At 39.1% G+C, this 15,027-nt stretch overlaps 1 protein-coding gene across 4 annotated transcripts in view; it reads left to right on the forward strand.

Moving 5' to 3' along the window:
- PLCE1 (phospholipase C epsilon 1) overlaps positions 1 to 15,027 on the forward strand; it is a 153,321-nt gene that overhangs the window by 105,657 nt on the left and 32,637 nt on the right. For all 4 annotated transcript variants that reach the window (XM_088128955.1, XM_088128956.1, XM_088128957.1 and 1 more), the window contains 8 exons: positions 6,023 to 6,698; positions 6,899 to 7,081; positions 7,726 to 7,843; positions 9,806 to 9,968; positions 10,652 to 10,774; positions 10,860 to 10,996; positions 12,571 to 12,809; positions 14,941 to 15,002. In XM_088128955.1, the coding sequence (XP_087985081.1) occupies positions 6,023 to 6,698; positions 6,899 to 7,081; positions 7,726 to 7,843; positions 9,806 to 9,968; positions 10,652 to 10,774; positions 10,860 to 10,996; positions 12,571 to 12,809; positions 14,941 to 15,002 (1,701 nt within the window). The remainder of the gene's footprint in view (positions 1 to 6,022; positions 6,699 to 6,898; positions 7,082 to 7,725; positions 7,844 to 9,805; positions 9,969 to 10,651; positions 10,775 to 10,859; positions 10,997 to 12,570; positions 12,810 to 14,940; positions 15,003 to 15,027) is intronic.

Here is a 15,027-nt window from a genome sequence, read left to right on the forward strand (position 1 = left end):
TATTTCATCTAAATATGTTATTTGATATGGTGGATTAGTCTCAAAGAATTTCCTCTTTTGATACAGACATTAGCATATAAAAAAGGAAATTTACATTGTTTTACAAATCATGGATCATTTTACTTGTTCACTTTTGACCGTCAAGCTTTTTTGAGATTTCAAGCCCAGAGTTTTGTCCTTATCTTTTTAAAAGTCTTGTTTATTTGTGGGTTAAGTTACATTTTTGTTTGCAATACTTCTCTTTTATTGAACATTGCCACCTGGATGTCCTTCTACCAACTAAGTTGCTAATGATTTTGAACTGTGGGTTTCTCACTGCCTCCTGCTTCCTTTCCTCTGGGTAAGAGCCAGAGAAGGGATTGATGGGTCTTGGGGTGTGAATGAAGAGGGAGCCTTTAACCAGTTGGTGAGAGCATCAAGGGAGAGGCCCCTTTGAGTGTGATCGTTGTGAGTGTGTTTGTGTGGGTGGAATAGGGAGGTGGCCGCTGGGTATCCTGATGGCGCTGAGAGCTAGTGAAGCTAAAGTGCCTCAGGGTGCCTGGCTTCCCCTTCCTGGGATGAATGGAATGGAGGACAGCAGGAGGTCCCCGGCCTCAGGAATTGGGGAGGCCTGGACTGGGGGATGGTGCTGCCTTTGGGGAGCTACGGGAGGGCCAAAGTATTGTGTTGACAGGCATGGGTAGATATGGTGGAAGACAGGGAGCAGATTGTTCTTGGAGAACATGGGGCCATTATCTTATACCGATTTCATGTTCCTGCTCCCTGGTCTCAGCCCCTGTACCCAGTCAGCAGACCTTCAGAGACCCCAATTTCCAGCTGCTGCTTTAAATGCAAGGTCTGCCTCATCTGCAGTTTTATCATTGATGAGAGGGCTGACCTGGTATGTATTACTGAGACCTGCTGGGCCCGGCAGGGTGGGTGGCCCTTTCTGAGATAAGCCCAGCAGGGTTCTGGGTATGGCATCAGCCAAGACTCCAGGGCAGGGGTGGAGGTATGGCAATTGTTATCCAGGAATTCCTTATGGCTTTCAGGGGTGCTGTTCCACAGATCACTGGATGTGAAACCCTGTTCATTAAGTTGGGCTCTAGGGATCAGTTGGGATTGTTGCTATTGTACCAGCCTGCCTGCTGCATGGGAACCTCTCTGCCTGAGCTCCTTGACTCTTGGGGGACTTCAGTCTGCCTTCTCTGGGAGTTAGATCTAAGATGGCTTGGGAGTTCATGGCCACCATGATGACCATAGGCCTATCCCAGATCATCCAGAGCCCAACATGGGACAATGTTCACACACCTGATCTGGTGTTCCTATCAGGGCAGTGACTATGTGATCTGAAATTGGAGGAGCTCTCCATGTCTCCCTTGTCATGCCCTGATTACCATGGGATTCTCTAGCACCACTGTCCACTGCAGGGAGGCTGGATCCACTAGATTGGTCTGCCCCCAGCAACTGATGGACCCAGATGTGTTTCAGAGAGACCTGAGAGTTGTTCCTGCTGGTCTGCTGCATGGTCAATCTGAAGCCTTGGTCGCTGCTTGGAATAGGGGGATGGCTGAAGCTTTGGATCGGATTGCACCTATGCACTCTCTCCTCTCATGGATCCCATCACTCTCCAAGGTTCATGGAGGAACTGAGGGAGATAAAAAGAGAGAAGAGATGTCTAGAGCATTGCTGGCGCTCAACGAAGGACAGACTTGACCGAACATGGGTTAGAGATGCTGTTAAGGCCCACCTTGTGGCAATAAGGGCAGTGAAGCTTCAGTACTTCTCTGCCCTTATTGTGTCTGCGGACTGCCATCCCACAGCCTTGTTTAGGGTGAAGGGGCTCAGAGAACCTCTTGCAGGGACATGCGGAAGAATTTGTTCAGTATCTATTTATTCAGAGTTGGACTCTGGCCTTGTTGCAGGTCTGGGGGAGATGCCTGGGGAGGAGTCTTGCCCAGTTATCTGGGAACAGTTTGAACCTGTTGGGCCTGATGAAGTGGACAGCGTCCTTAGGACTGTGAGCTCAGCTACCTGCTCTTTAGATCCATGGCCCTTCTGGCTTGTTAAAGTGGCACAGGGAATGTCATGCGAGTGGGTCCTACTGGTGGTGAACTCTTCCTTGAGTGAGGAGGTTGTTTCTTTGCCTCTTAAAGAGGCCTTGGTTTGCCCCCTCCTTAAGAAATCATCGCTGGACTCCACTATACTAGACAATTTTCATTTTAACTTCCCTTTTCTGGGGAAGGTGGTTGTGCAGCAGCTTCAGAGGACCTTGGGTGAAGCAGATTATCTGAATCCCTTTCAGTCAGGATTCAGACCTGGGTATGGGGCAGAAACAGCATTGGTTGCATTTTTAGATGATCTCTGGCAAGAGTGGGATGGAGGTTGTGCATCCATCCTTGCTCTACTTGACTTCTCTGCAGCTTTCGATACCATCAACCATGGTATCCTTCTAGATTGGCTTAGAGGATTGGGGGTGAGTGGCACTGTGTTGTGCTGGTCCACCTCCTTTCTCCAGGGTTGGTTCCAGTTGGTGGTGATTGGGGAGGAAAGATCGCACCCTTCACCCCTACTAAGTGGGGTGCTGCAGGTTTGGTGCTCTCTCCACTCCTATTCAACATGTACATGAGGCTGTTGAATGAGATTATTCATCACCATGGGGTGAGGTATCATCAGTGTGCTGATGATACTTAATTATACATCTCTGCCCCTGTTGAATTAAGTGATGTTAGGGACATCTTATCCCAGTATCTGGAGGCTATGAAGGTCTGTATGGGGAACAGCAAGCTTCAGCTGAACCCTGGCAAGACTGAGTACCTTTGGGTTTTGGGTCCTTCGGGTTCTAGGACTATGCTATCTTTGGTGCTGGATGTGGTTTACAGTCCCAGACACAGCCGGTGTGCAATCTGGGGGTCCTCCTGGACTCATGATGCCTGCTCAAAGAGCAGATGGTGGTTGTCACTAGGAGGGCCTTTGCACAGCTTCGTGTTGTGCACCAGTTACACTCGTTCCTGGATCAGGGAGTGGGCAGTTACGTGTGCTTCTAGAACAGCATATGTTACACCTCTGTTCGGCAAACTGCATTGGTTGCCAATCTGTTTCTGGGTCCAATCCAAGGTGCTGGTTTTGATCTTTAAAACCCTTCATGGCATGGGGCCAGGTTATTTGAGGGACCCCCCCTCCCCGATTACATCTGCTCATCCCATCAGATCTGGCAAGAAAGGCATGCTGCGGGTCCCATCTCTCAGGGAACTACACTTGGTGGGCCCAAGGCCTTCTCTGCTGTGGTACCTGCCTTGTAGAACATTGTCCCCCCTGAAATGCGGTCAGCTCCATCCCTCCTTATTTTCTGGAAGTCCTTCAAGACCTGTGTTAACAGGCCTGGGGGTCTCAGGAGACTGGTGAGATCTTGAGGTGGCTCTGTTGCTGATTGAATCTTGTGTGTGTGTGTGTTGTGGTTAATATGACAGTGCTTGTCATGTTTATTGTTTATATATATATTTTTTTTTTTGCTCTCTGCCTCCCAGAGTTACTTCTTGTTAGTTGGGCGGCCATATAAATTTGATAAATAAATAATATCAAGAGTGGATGTATCCTGTGCAATGCTGTCTTCTATTCTGTTGTAGTTCACTAAGTAATTGGAGTTGGGCAGCTATAATAAATTTGAATAAATAAATAACCTTCTCAAGGTAAGCAATTATTCCCCTATAGGTGTGATGCACACAGATAAAGAAGACTAACAACAGTTGCTTTACACAATGAATTGTGGTTCTTTGAATGGACATCTGTTCCATTACATAATCCATTCACCTTTCCCTCCGTAAAGTGGTACTTTTTCTTTTACTTGAAGTAGCCATTGAGTAGTTTTAGGAACTAAAGGACAAGTTATTTGAACATAAATAAAATGTGGTGGCTTGTACTGAAAGCTCAGCTTTGAAATGGTCTTGAAAACAATAGTTTTTGAAGATGCAAACCCATGATATGAATGCATAAATGAAGTACACTTGAAGAACAATTATTACAAGTAAGCATCCTGTGATTCTTGGTTACTAGAGGTAGTAAAGGCAGGAAGAAGAGCAAATGATAGTGAAGTGTGGTGAAGACTATGGCTCCTCTTTCTCTATATTTACAGAGCACCCCAACTGTGAAGAGAAACATCATAAACAACCTGACCTCATATCTTTCTGAACAACTAAGTTTATACTCATATTCAGTTAATAAACATTTGTGCAGAAAACATAAATGTCTTTTTCTAAATGTGCTCATTCCCTTAATATGTATGTGAAGTCATCTTTGCTTCCTGACAAAACAGCTTCTAATATAATTATCATCTGGCATCAGTTCTTTCTGGGTATATTAACAATATCTGATGCGAAGAGAGGCTGATTTTCTTTCTTGACCTTTCATATCACCTCTTGACATCTGAAATGCGTTCGAAAAGCCTTCTATTTGTTGTTTAACAATTTACAACTTTTTTGAGAAGTAGCTTATTATTAATTGAAGCTTATGTTTTCTTTGAAACATTATTTTTGTTGGATATTAAAACTGAAAGGCTTTCCCTAAAAATAAATAGAAGTCTTTCATGCATTAGAATGAAGAAAAATAGAGGCATTATGCAATACTGCATCTCTGAACGTCAGAGGCTGGATTTTGCTAATAGCCTTTCCTATTGGCTGGCTACAAGTGATTTTTTTCTTTGTTTGTTAGATTGCTTCAGTAGAATTCCACTTAATAAAAGTGGCACTAAACTGAACTCTATATTCTTAATCTTTCTCTGATTTATTCACATACTTGTTTTTCTATCTCTCTCATAGCTGTTTCTGGTTTATGAGCAATATATGCAAAACGAAGCAGCAAAACTCATTCGTTTTGATTGTGTTGAAAATATTATTTGTAAACTGCCTATAATTCATTCATCAGCATTCTTTTATGGTAAACTAAAGTCTTTTAAAAATTTTCAAATATGAGAATGTGTCACAGCAGTGAAGTGTGCCAATGACATAAAAGTTACCATGTCTCTGTCAGAACTTTTCAGTTTTGATACATGCTTTTGATGAAGCACCTTGATTTCTACAGTAGTAAATTTTTATAACAGTATACTTGGAATAATTTCTCCACACCATTAAAATGTTTAGTCATGATTCTTTTGGATGAAAGGTGGATATGGATTCTGAAGAAGCCTGCAATATTTCTTTACTTTCAATCAATAGTGGAATAGTGCTTTTTGAAAACTATTTTTCAGAGTCATGCTTTGGGCTTATAAATGTATCAAGTGAATCATGCAATCGTATTATTTTGACTGTGTCCTTTGTTCTTATCTGACTATTGAAAACAAATTTATCGGTATCATTTGTATGTTATAGCCTGGGTCACTGTGGCTTAATGTGGCATGTACTGAACAATTTGTGATGATTAAATATTAAATTAATTAAAAGGATCTGACAAATATTAAGTGTATTTGTCAGATCCTTTTCAGTGTTTGCATTCGTTAAGCCACAGCAAGGGAGACTTTCCTTCTCTTGATTGTGTGTTTGTGTCTGTGTGTGTGTGCATGTGTGTGTATTTTTCACTTTTTTAAAAGGAACGAAAGTTACAGCAGCTAGAGAAAAATCTTACGCATCCATTTTGAGCACTTGTGTCTTATTAGAGCTCATTTCCTTCTGAGTATACTCTTAATTTGCCTGAAATAATATTACTTCTATTTTATTGATTTATCAGAAAAGCAAAACTGACATTGATGACATGGGGTTTTACAATATTTCTCAAAAGAACTCTGCGGAAAATAAGCAGAATATAAATGTTTAAATAAATGCAATAAATGTGCCATTTTATATTTTTAGCAAAATAGTCTTTTTGTAACAAAATAAAATCATTGTGAAAGTGTGATTTTAACATTTTAAAATGTTAAAATGTTTTATGTGTAATACATTGCAAAGAGATTATGTACAGCTGTACGTTAGTTCTCAAAATTGCATGATGAAATAACAAGTCACATGGTGATCTTTGCAAATGGAAGGCTGACTGTATCTTGGTTTCTATTCAGCTTAATAACTGGAGATCTGTCAGATTCTGAAAATGACATATTTGAGCAATCCAAAGAATGGGCTACACAGGCTGCTGAAGAACAACAAGAAGCTTTCAGTCATGGAATAGAGCTAATTCCCTGGTATGTGCTATCAATCAGAGCTGATGTCCATCAGTTCATGTTGCAAGGTGCAACAGTTATACGTTATGATCAAGAAACTCATTTATCAGCCCGTTGTTTCCTTCAGCTTCAACCTGACAATAGCACGCTGACATGGACAAAGCCAACCATTACTTGCTGTGCAAATTCTAAAATAAAACTTAGCATGTTAGGTAGCACAACTGAACTTGGAAAATTTCAATTTCTTGGCAATACTGGATTAAATGGACTGATCGAGGGTTGCTTAGATCTGTTGTCGGCAAAAGCTGTGTACATGGGACACTCTGGCATTGATATGCATGCTGTGTGCATTCAGAATAACCTTTTAAACATGACTGTTGAAGAGAATGGTATAACATTATTATATGGACTTCAAACTACTGAAAATAAATTGCTGCACTTTGTGGCTCCAAAATATATTGCTAAAATGTTGTTTCATGGATTGCTGGAATTAATTAACGCTATAAGGAAAATGAGGAGATTTCCTGATCAGAGACTGCAATGGCTGCGGAAACAGTACGTCAGCCTCTATCAGGTAAAGTGAACTATATTTCTCCCTGTTCCCATCAAATAGAATTTTTTCTATATTGCATTGTTGAATTCTGTAATTAGCTGTTTTCCATTCCTACATCATGTTCTGATCATAATCTGCAGGCGTACAGTTAAAAGAATATGAAATATTTCTCTTTAATGATGTAGCTTGTACATTTTAATAAAATTGAACACTTTTGTCAGGAGGATGGCCGATACGAGGGTCCAACCTTGGCTCAAGCTGTTGAGTTGTTTGGAGGGAGACGCTGGAGCACAAGAAATGCAAGCCCTGGAAATTTGGCAAAAGGCGTAGAGAAGCCAGGCATACAAAGAAACAACACTTTAGGAATCAGTGCAGCTAAGAAGAAGAAGAAAGTGCTCATGAGGGTAGGAACGTTTTGTTAGTTAATATTACCGCATGGATTATTTAAGATTTATTATGCATTCCCCCATCAGAATGAATTTTTACGTAAGTAATTGTTATTTGTTTAAATTTCATTTTTTTAGAAGCCATGCAGTTTTTCCTTTTTGGTTTAGTTTTTATATATACACAATCGTATAAAAGTTTGCCAGCACTAAATAAAACTAGAAATAGAATGTTCTCAGTGGTATTTTGACTTCTGAGTTGGGCCTTTGTTTGTATTTTCAAATCTAAGGAGAATGGAATTACATACATTTGAAGTATAATGGTATTTTTGATTATGCAGAAAATACCATTTTGCCATGCTGCTCAGAAAAGATTAATTTGGAAGCAGAATCCATTTATATCAAATTTTACTATCATTCTTCTTTCAGTGCTGCAGTCCAGTCAAAATCATTGCTTCCTCTTCCAAAGTTACTTAAAAAAAAACCTAGCTTGACCTGCCAACAAATATTGTTATTAATTCTGTTCCATATGCAACTTTTATAGCTTTTTGATTCACCAAATGGCTTGATGGGCTTTTCATGTAGCTGTGTAACTTACAAAATGGAAAGTGGTTGAAATATGTACTGTTTTCTAAGATGTTTATTGCAAAAGTCACTGTTTTAAGGGTGAAAGTGGAGATGGCACTGATGATGAGATGGCAAGTCGAAAAGCAAGACCTCTTAAGGAAAATCGGAATAGAAGTGGTTCAGACCCTCAAGATATTGATGAGCAAGAAGAAACAGGTAATAATAATTTATTAAATTTGTATGCCATCCAACCCTCAATGACTCTGGGCAGCTCACAACCATCAAATAAAGATACTACAATAAAATAAAAATAAAATAAAAAGATAAAGGTAAAAGATGGTAACTAGCTGATATACTTCATTTGGACAAAAGAACTAAAGAAATCCTTGTGGGATAGGGGTATGTAAATATTGAATCTTCCAGTGTTTTTGTCTAATTGCTACTTTTGATTCTACTCCCAAAATTTGGGAGTGGCTTGTGGGGAAAAATTAAAAATAGGAACTCAGGCACTGCAATTTTTAAAAGTTTTGAATATGTGTTCTGCTTGAACATGATAGCTTAATATATTTTTAGAAACATAAATATTGAGAAAGTAAGCATTGTTAAATAACTGCCTAACGTGATCTTTGGCCAAAAAGTTTGTCCCGTTGAAGAATATTCAAGCTTTGATTTAACTAAAGAGAAGGGCCATTTAAAATAGTTCAATGTACATCCTCAACAGCAGTATGTGACACATACATGCAGCCTTCCAGATTAACAGTATGAAAAATTGTGGTGAACATCTAAATTTGGTTAGTTTCAAATAAGAAAACTTCAGCCATGAATTCTGAAGCTGGCTAAGTAAAACAAATCATAATTACAGTTAGCCATGGTTGCAGATTTGGAAAGGCATCAAACTGTGGTCCACTAAAAGTGGGATATGATGCAGAATTCAGATGCTGAAATAAGCAACACATGATGTAGCAATATTTCTCTCCCTCTTCTCCTCTAATGCAGCTGCAAAGAGGAGTTTGAAAGTATTAACTTATTTTATTTTAATCAACTGCTGCTTGTCATTTCATCCAAACCGCTTAATTTTAATTATAATTTGTTTGAAACAAACCAGCTTCAAACCATGGGCTAAGCCACTAGCTTGTTGGAATGTATAGTTACTAAGATCTACTACAGGTGAGTAAAACATGCAAAGCTTATGATCTCCTACCTGTGGCCAGTATGATGACAGAAGAGAGAGGAGGGGACATGTGCAAACGTAAGTCACGTACAGATTCATAATAAAACATGGTATGTTTGAAGTGTGAAATTAATCATAATTTTAATTAAATAGTAACTGGTTCAGACTACTCCGTAAAGCTTATTTTCCATTAGAAGTTTATAATTAGCAATATAATTACAGGTTTTTATATAATCATATTACATAAATTAATAATAAAGATTACTTTTTTCTGACGCAGAAAGGATTGTCTGAAAGCTCAGGTCTTGCTGAAACATAATAATAGAATTATAGGGTATGGCAGTAATCATAAAAACTTCCTTTGTATTCCATGTTCTTTTCCATAACCGGAAAGATGTATCATTAAAAATGTTTATTTTAGTCTTTTCCCAAATATTTATAAAATACATATTATAGCACTGCAAATCCAACTGTTTTACTTTGTGGCTTGGTCCTCTTCATAAATATTCTGTCAGTAAAAAAATAATTCCTTGTCTCAACTTTGTATTTAGTTCATTATTTTCCTTTTTTTGGCTAAGTCCTTGATTTTTAATCCTGTGCTCAGTGGTTAATTACCTGATGGTTCTGCTTGTCTAAAGAAATCACTGAATGATTTCTGAATGAAATTATTTACTCTAATGAAGATCAGAAAGATGACCATTGCTCTTTTTCTTTAGAGAAGGGAATTACTCCCAGAATGGGAAATAGGATGAGGGGCAACAAGAGTGGGGTGTGTTACAGGATACTTTCTAAAGCATTTTGAACAGTCACTTTCAATACTTTACTTTCTGTTTGACAAATGCTTGTGTATAAATATGACATTTTGTACACTGTTTCATAAACTGGACAGGTAGATAATAAAATACATTTCTTTAGTTATAATTTATTTGATTCTGCATCAGATGTGGATCAGATAGGACTTTTATAGGTAAATAAAAGTCATTGATGAAAATTGCTTTTATTGTTAGATCCAACTCTTCTGGTTACTTTTACTGGTGCAAACACTCTGCCTTCTAGAAGGACACAGTCGCTGACTACTTCAGTGCCACCTAGTGTAACACCTGGTGTCACTTCACCTGTTAGACCACAGTCTTCTCCAGTGATGTCACTGTCAATAAAAAATCAACCTAGGTAAGAAGAAAGCATGACTCAACTTTTTTTTTTAGCCTGTTTTGAGTGTTGGCCATGAGTTTGCCTTTTTTTTTTAAGTGTATCATCCGTGGTTTAAAGAAGACTGGTTTTTATTATCTGAGAAACTGATTGTTGACAGTTTTTTTTTAGTTATCACTTGTGTTTGTATCAAAGAATTGTACTTGTGAGTGTAGATGAACTCAGAATTTTGGGATCATGGGAATTATCCATACAACTATTTTCAGTACAAAATGAGAATCAGTTTCTGTTAAAAAATGCAATCTGTTTTACAAGTAAAGGAGCTAAATGCCTGGTTTCATTCTAAGGATAGGATGCCATTTTTGTAGTATTTCAAACCTAGTTGTTAGATTCAGATATCTATTCATCTGTATCACTTGCTCAGCTTTGAACAAATCACTAGCTACCCTACCATGTAGATGCAGTAAAGATAAAAATTGAGAAGTCTATGTGTACTGAGCTGAGCCTTCCAAAATAAGGGTATAATAAAATAAAGATATAATAGATGATATAAATCAATATGGTTTCACTCTTTAATCGAATAATTGAAATTGGCCTTGTAAGGACAATATGTCTAGAATAAAAACACAGTATTATGATAATAATTAATCAACTACTTTTATTTAACCTCACCATCAAATATACTCAATTCAATTTTTTTTTAGCACCTGGAGCAGCAGTAGTTGGCATGGGAGAGGTAAAGGAGGACTGAAGGGCTTCCAGACCTGCATGGCATCTGATAGCAATATGAGCTTTGTGGAATTTGTAGAGCTCTTCAAATCTTTCAGGTAATAATTGCTGGCTGATTCTACACATGCACACCCAATGCATAATTGAAAATAACAGGTAATAAAAATAGTCTATATGTTTCAGCGTACGAAGCCGCAAAGATCTCAAGGATCTTTTTGATATATATGCCATACCATGCAATCGTCTGAGTCCTGATTCAGCTCCACTGTATACTTCCCTGAAGATTGATGAGAACACCAATGGACTCCAGCCTGATTTAGGTAAAACCAAGGAATGTAATTTGATGTTAGTGATATCAGGTTGGTTTTATATCTGGGTTGCCTAGGTCAAAGTTGTAACTCCAATACAGATAGTCCTCGATTAACGATGTGACTGCGTCACTTAGCGACAGCAATCTTGGCAGCCCTGTTGCCATCATTAAGCGAGGATCACGGGTCACTAAGCAAGGACCTGCTGGCTTCCTCATTGACTTTGCTTATGGGAAGCCAGCAGGGAAGGACACAAATCGCGATCCTGTGACTGTGGGATGCTGCAACTGTCAAAAGTGCAAGCTGGTTGCCAAGTGTCCAAATCGCAATCACGTGACCGTGGGGATGCTGTGATGGCGACAACTTTGAGGACAGGATTGTAAGTCTCCCTTGTTCAGTGCTGTTGTAACTTTGGTCACTGAACGAGTGGCCATAACCTGAAGATTATCTGTATTTAGTTCTGGCTGGCTGTGTCATATGGCTGCATTTGCACACAATGCTGGGCCATATCGTGTTTGTTTAAACACAATATTAAGCCATAATTGTTGGACTTGCACATCACCCTAAACTAAAAATGATTTGACATTATGTGTGAATACTATTTTTTTCAAATTAATTTTTATGACTGAGTTGATATTGAGAAACAGCATTATTCACTAAGCTACTATTGAGATTAAAATTTGAATAGGAAATGTTCAGAACTAAACAGATTCCATAAATTTAGAATAACTCTTCCCATTTTATATATTATTATACAATATCAGTTATCAATAGCTTGTCCAAATGTTAGGGTATGTTTTTTAAATTAATAAATTAAGCTCTGAATATAGCTAGTCCTCACTTAATGATGATAATTGGGACTGGCAACCCCATCACTAAGCAACATGGTCATAAAGTGTGACATCACATGACCACATCAACTTATGGCAGTTGCAGCAGTTCCAGTTGCCATTGTTCAGCAAATCCTGTGTGGTCGCAGCATCCTGTGGTCATGTAATTGCCATTTGTGACCTCCTGCCAGCTTCCCCATTGACTCTGCTTGTTGGAAGTTGCCAGTAAAGGTTGCAAATGGCAGTCATGTGACCGCAGGAAGCTACGACATCATAATTGTGAGCTGGTCCCCAGCACCCAAATTGCGATCACGTGACTACATGGACAATGTGATGGCTGCAACTATGAGGACCCATTGTAAGTCCCCCTTGTCCAGTGCCATTGTAACTGAATGGTCACTGAAATAGTGGTTGTTCAATGAGGACTCCCTGTAATAATTTTGTATGCGTGTTGGCCAAATATTTCTTTTTTACACAGTCTAGTGCAATGCAGTGAGGGTAAATCACATTACTGTATAACATCATCATCATCCTCAGTACAAAGCATTTCATATGGCTGATCTCTCTCCTTAGTTGGGCTTCTTTTCAAATGCACAAATACATTTCCAAATCAGAATCTGTAAATGATGGATTTAACAATTCTCTCTAAATCATGGATTCATCAAAATATTCTCCAAATATCATGGACTATTTAAAGACTTGAAAAAGCCAGCATGAATATTCTATGAAGGATTTGATCATATTTTTATCTTTCAGATTTATTAACAAGGAACATATCAGATTTGGGCTTGTTTATTAAGAATAGGCAGCAGTTATCGGACAACCAGCGACAAATATCAGCTGCTATTGCTGCAGCAAGCATTGTTACTAATGGCACTGGAGTAGAGAGCACATCTCTGGGAGTATTTGGCGTGGGAATACAGCAACTTAATGATTTCTTAGTAAATTGCCAAGGTGAACACTATACTTACGATGAAATCCTCAGTATTATTCAGGTAGGTAATGCAGAATGTTTAGAATGCATGTATTTAATTAATTTGCTCTTCATACGTCACATTGCTTTTTAATCCCTCTGTAATAGTCTCTATGGGATGACGCCTTGTGCTTAAAAGGCACAACAAATGAAGTTTGACTAAACTAGAGACAGCCAACATGTGAACATTCTAACCCAAACTCAAGTGTTTTTAATTCATGCTGATTACCATGGTAACACAGTTGAGCCCTGTTTAGATTTCATACTGAATGTCTGTACTGGATTAAAAAGTAATGAATTAGGGATGGATTGCTTGCACTTATCAATATGTAAGTGTAAACTAGTGTTTTCATTCACCTGCTAGCTCCAGGGATTTAGTGAATGTTGCATTTCTTATTTAAAGCAGTAAGCAGGATGCTCTGAAGTGAGAGAAACAAAGTTACAGAATGTCAAAGTTTTGAATTGTTGTCTTCATGGAACCCTTTCCAAATCAACCTCTCTGTTGGAGAATCTGTAGGTATCTACCACAGAGTTATGCATTCTGGAGTATAACTGAGATACATAATCAATTTATGGAGTGAATTGGCCATGACAGGTCAGATCTGTTGTGGCCTCAGCATTTTCCTAAATAATTGAGTATACAGCCTAGAACAGAGTTTGCCTCATTCCTGTGGGTTGCAGCTAGGTTAGCAAGTTGTCCTTCATGGAAGCTTGTTTTGCTGTTTCTATGCTCTTTAGCCCATTTGTCCCCCCCCCCCCGAATTTGCAAGCTGTTCCAAAATGTAGGAAGAGATTAGAATTGTTCTAAATACCCAATCCATCCTCCCATTCTTGGCACACTGTAGACCACTTGTAGATGTAAAGATTTCCCACCTTCTGTAGGATATTGCTAGAAGGCTTCAACCAAGGTCAAGGTTAATTGGAATCTACATGAGAAACTCTATGTTGTTCTGAAGGTGTTAAGAGACTGTGCCATGGTATTTGTAATACAGTAATACTTGGATAGGACAGGCATGAAGGGAGACGCCTGAACCCTCCTTATTTTTCATGGTAAGAAAAAGATTACTTGGATGTGTTGAGCATTCAGTTTGAAATGAGGAATTCGTCTTTCATGACCTTTGTAACATGCAGAGAACTGGGGAGCCCAGTGTCATATTAGATTGAGTAAAGCCAGAGATAGTATTAGCTCCTCACTCGTTTACTACTGACTTTCTCAGGCACCCCAGCACCAAGTAGCGGTATTATTCATTCAATATCCCAACCGCCTGCTTTGTCTGGCAAAATTCCTGTGTTGCCTTGTTCTCAGTTTTGGGCAGCCAGTTACTGTAGCAGAACTGCAGTCGGCATGAAGCATGGTGGGAGAGCATGGTGCCTTCATTGCTTTCTCATAAAAAAATATATTTCTTTAATCTCAGAGTACTAAATAATTGCTGTGTAGAGATCGATTTGACCTAATGCAGTAACTTTTCATGAGAGTCCGTTTGGTGTAGTGGTAAAGGCACTGAACACGGAGCAGGGAAACTTGAGTTCTAGTCTTGTTTTAGGTATGAAAGCTGGCAGAACGATCTGAAACATTTCTGAGAAAGTTGCCAGGAAAACTTCTGGGACGCATCCATGCAGTTGCCTGGAGTCAAAACTGCCTTGAAGTCACTAACCCTCCCCCCACCCAGCGTTCACAGCACTTCACAGTGTGGGAGTAGGTTAACATAGGTTGCACAGGTGGCTGAAAGCTGTGATGTGCAGAAGAGTAATACTGATTCCTTGTTTACTGCTTTTATCCCCCAGTACTTTTCCCTCCACTAGTTTTCTTCTGGCTAGGTTTGAAGGCCAGAAACGGCTAAGATGTGGGGGGTGGGTGTGGAGGGGCGTTGGTCTTTGCATAGTTGAAAATTGGCAGATGAGGAGAGCTTTATTATTCTCTTCCAGTCTCTGCTTTTCCACTGGGTATTTTTGCCCAGTGCTGCCTTTCCTTTTTAGATGCCACGCTAGCACACTGCTTAATTTGAAAACCCAGATTTGCCATTATCATACCTAGTTAGCTGTGCCAATAGTATATTGTGTTTCTTCATATGTAAAAACTGAGTGAAAATTGATGTTTGTTACATCTGTTAATTTTCACCCTTTTATTGATATTCCCTTTCTGCCTCTTACAGAAGTTTGAACCAAGCATCAATATGTGTCAGCAGGGGCTAATGTCATTCGAAGGATTCACACGGTAATTATCTTTGGATAGCCTCATA

The sequence above is a fragment of the Python bivittatus genome, unplaced genomic scaffold, assembly GCF_059951505.1.
Source record: "Python bivittatus isolate LINGU-HERP-01145 unplaced genomic scaffold, Pbiv_v1 ctg000780_np1212, whole genome shotgun sequence".
NCBI classification, from domain to species: Eukaryota; Metazoa; Chordata; class Lepidosauria; order Squamata; family Pythonidae; genus Python; species Python bivittatus.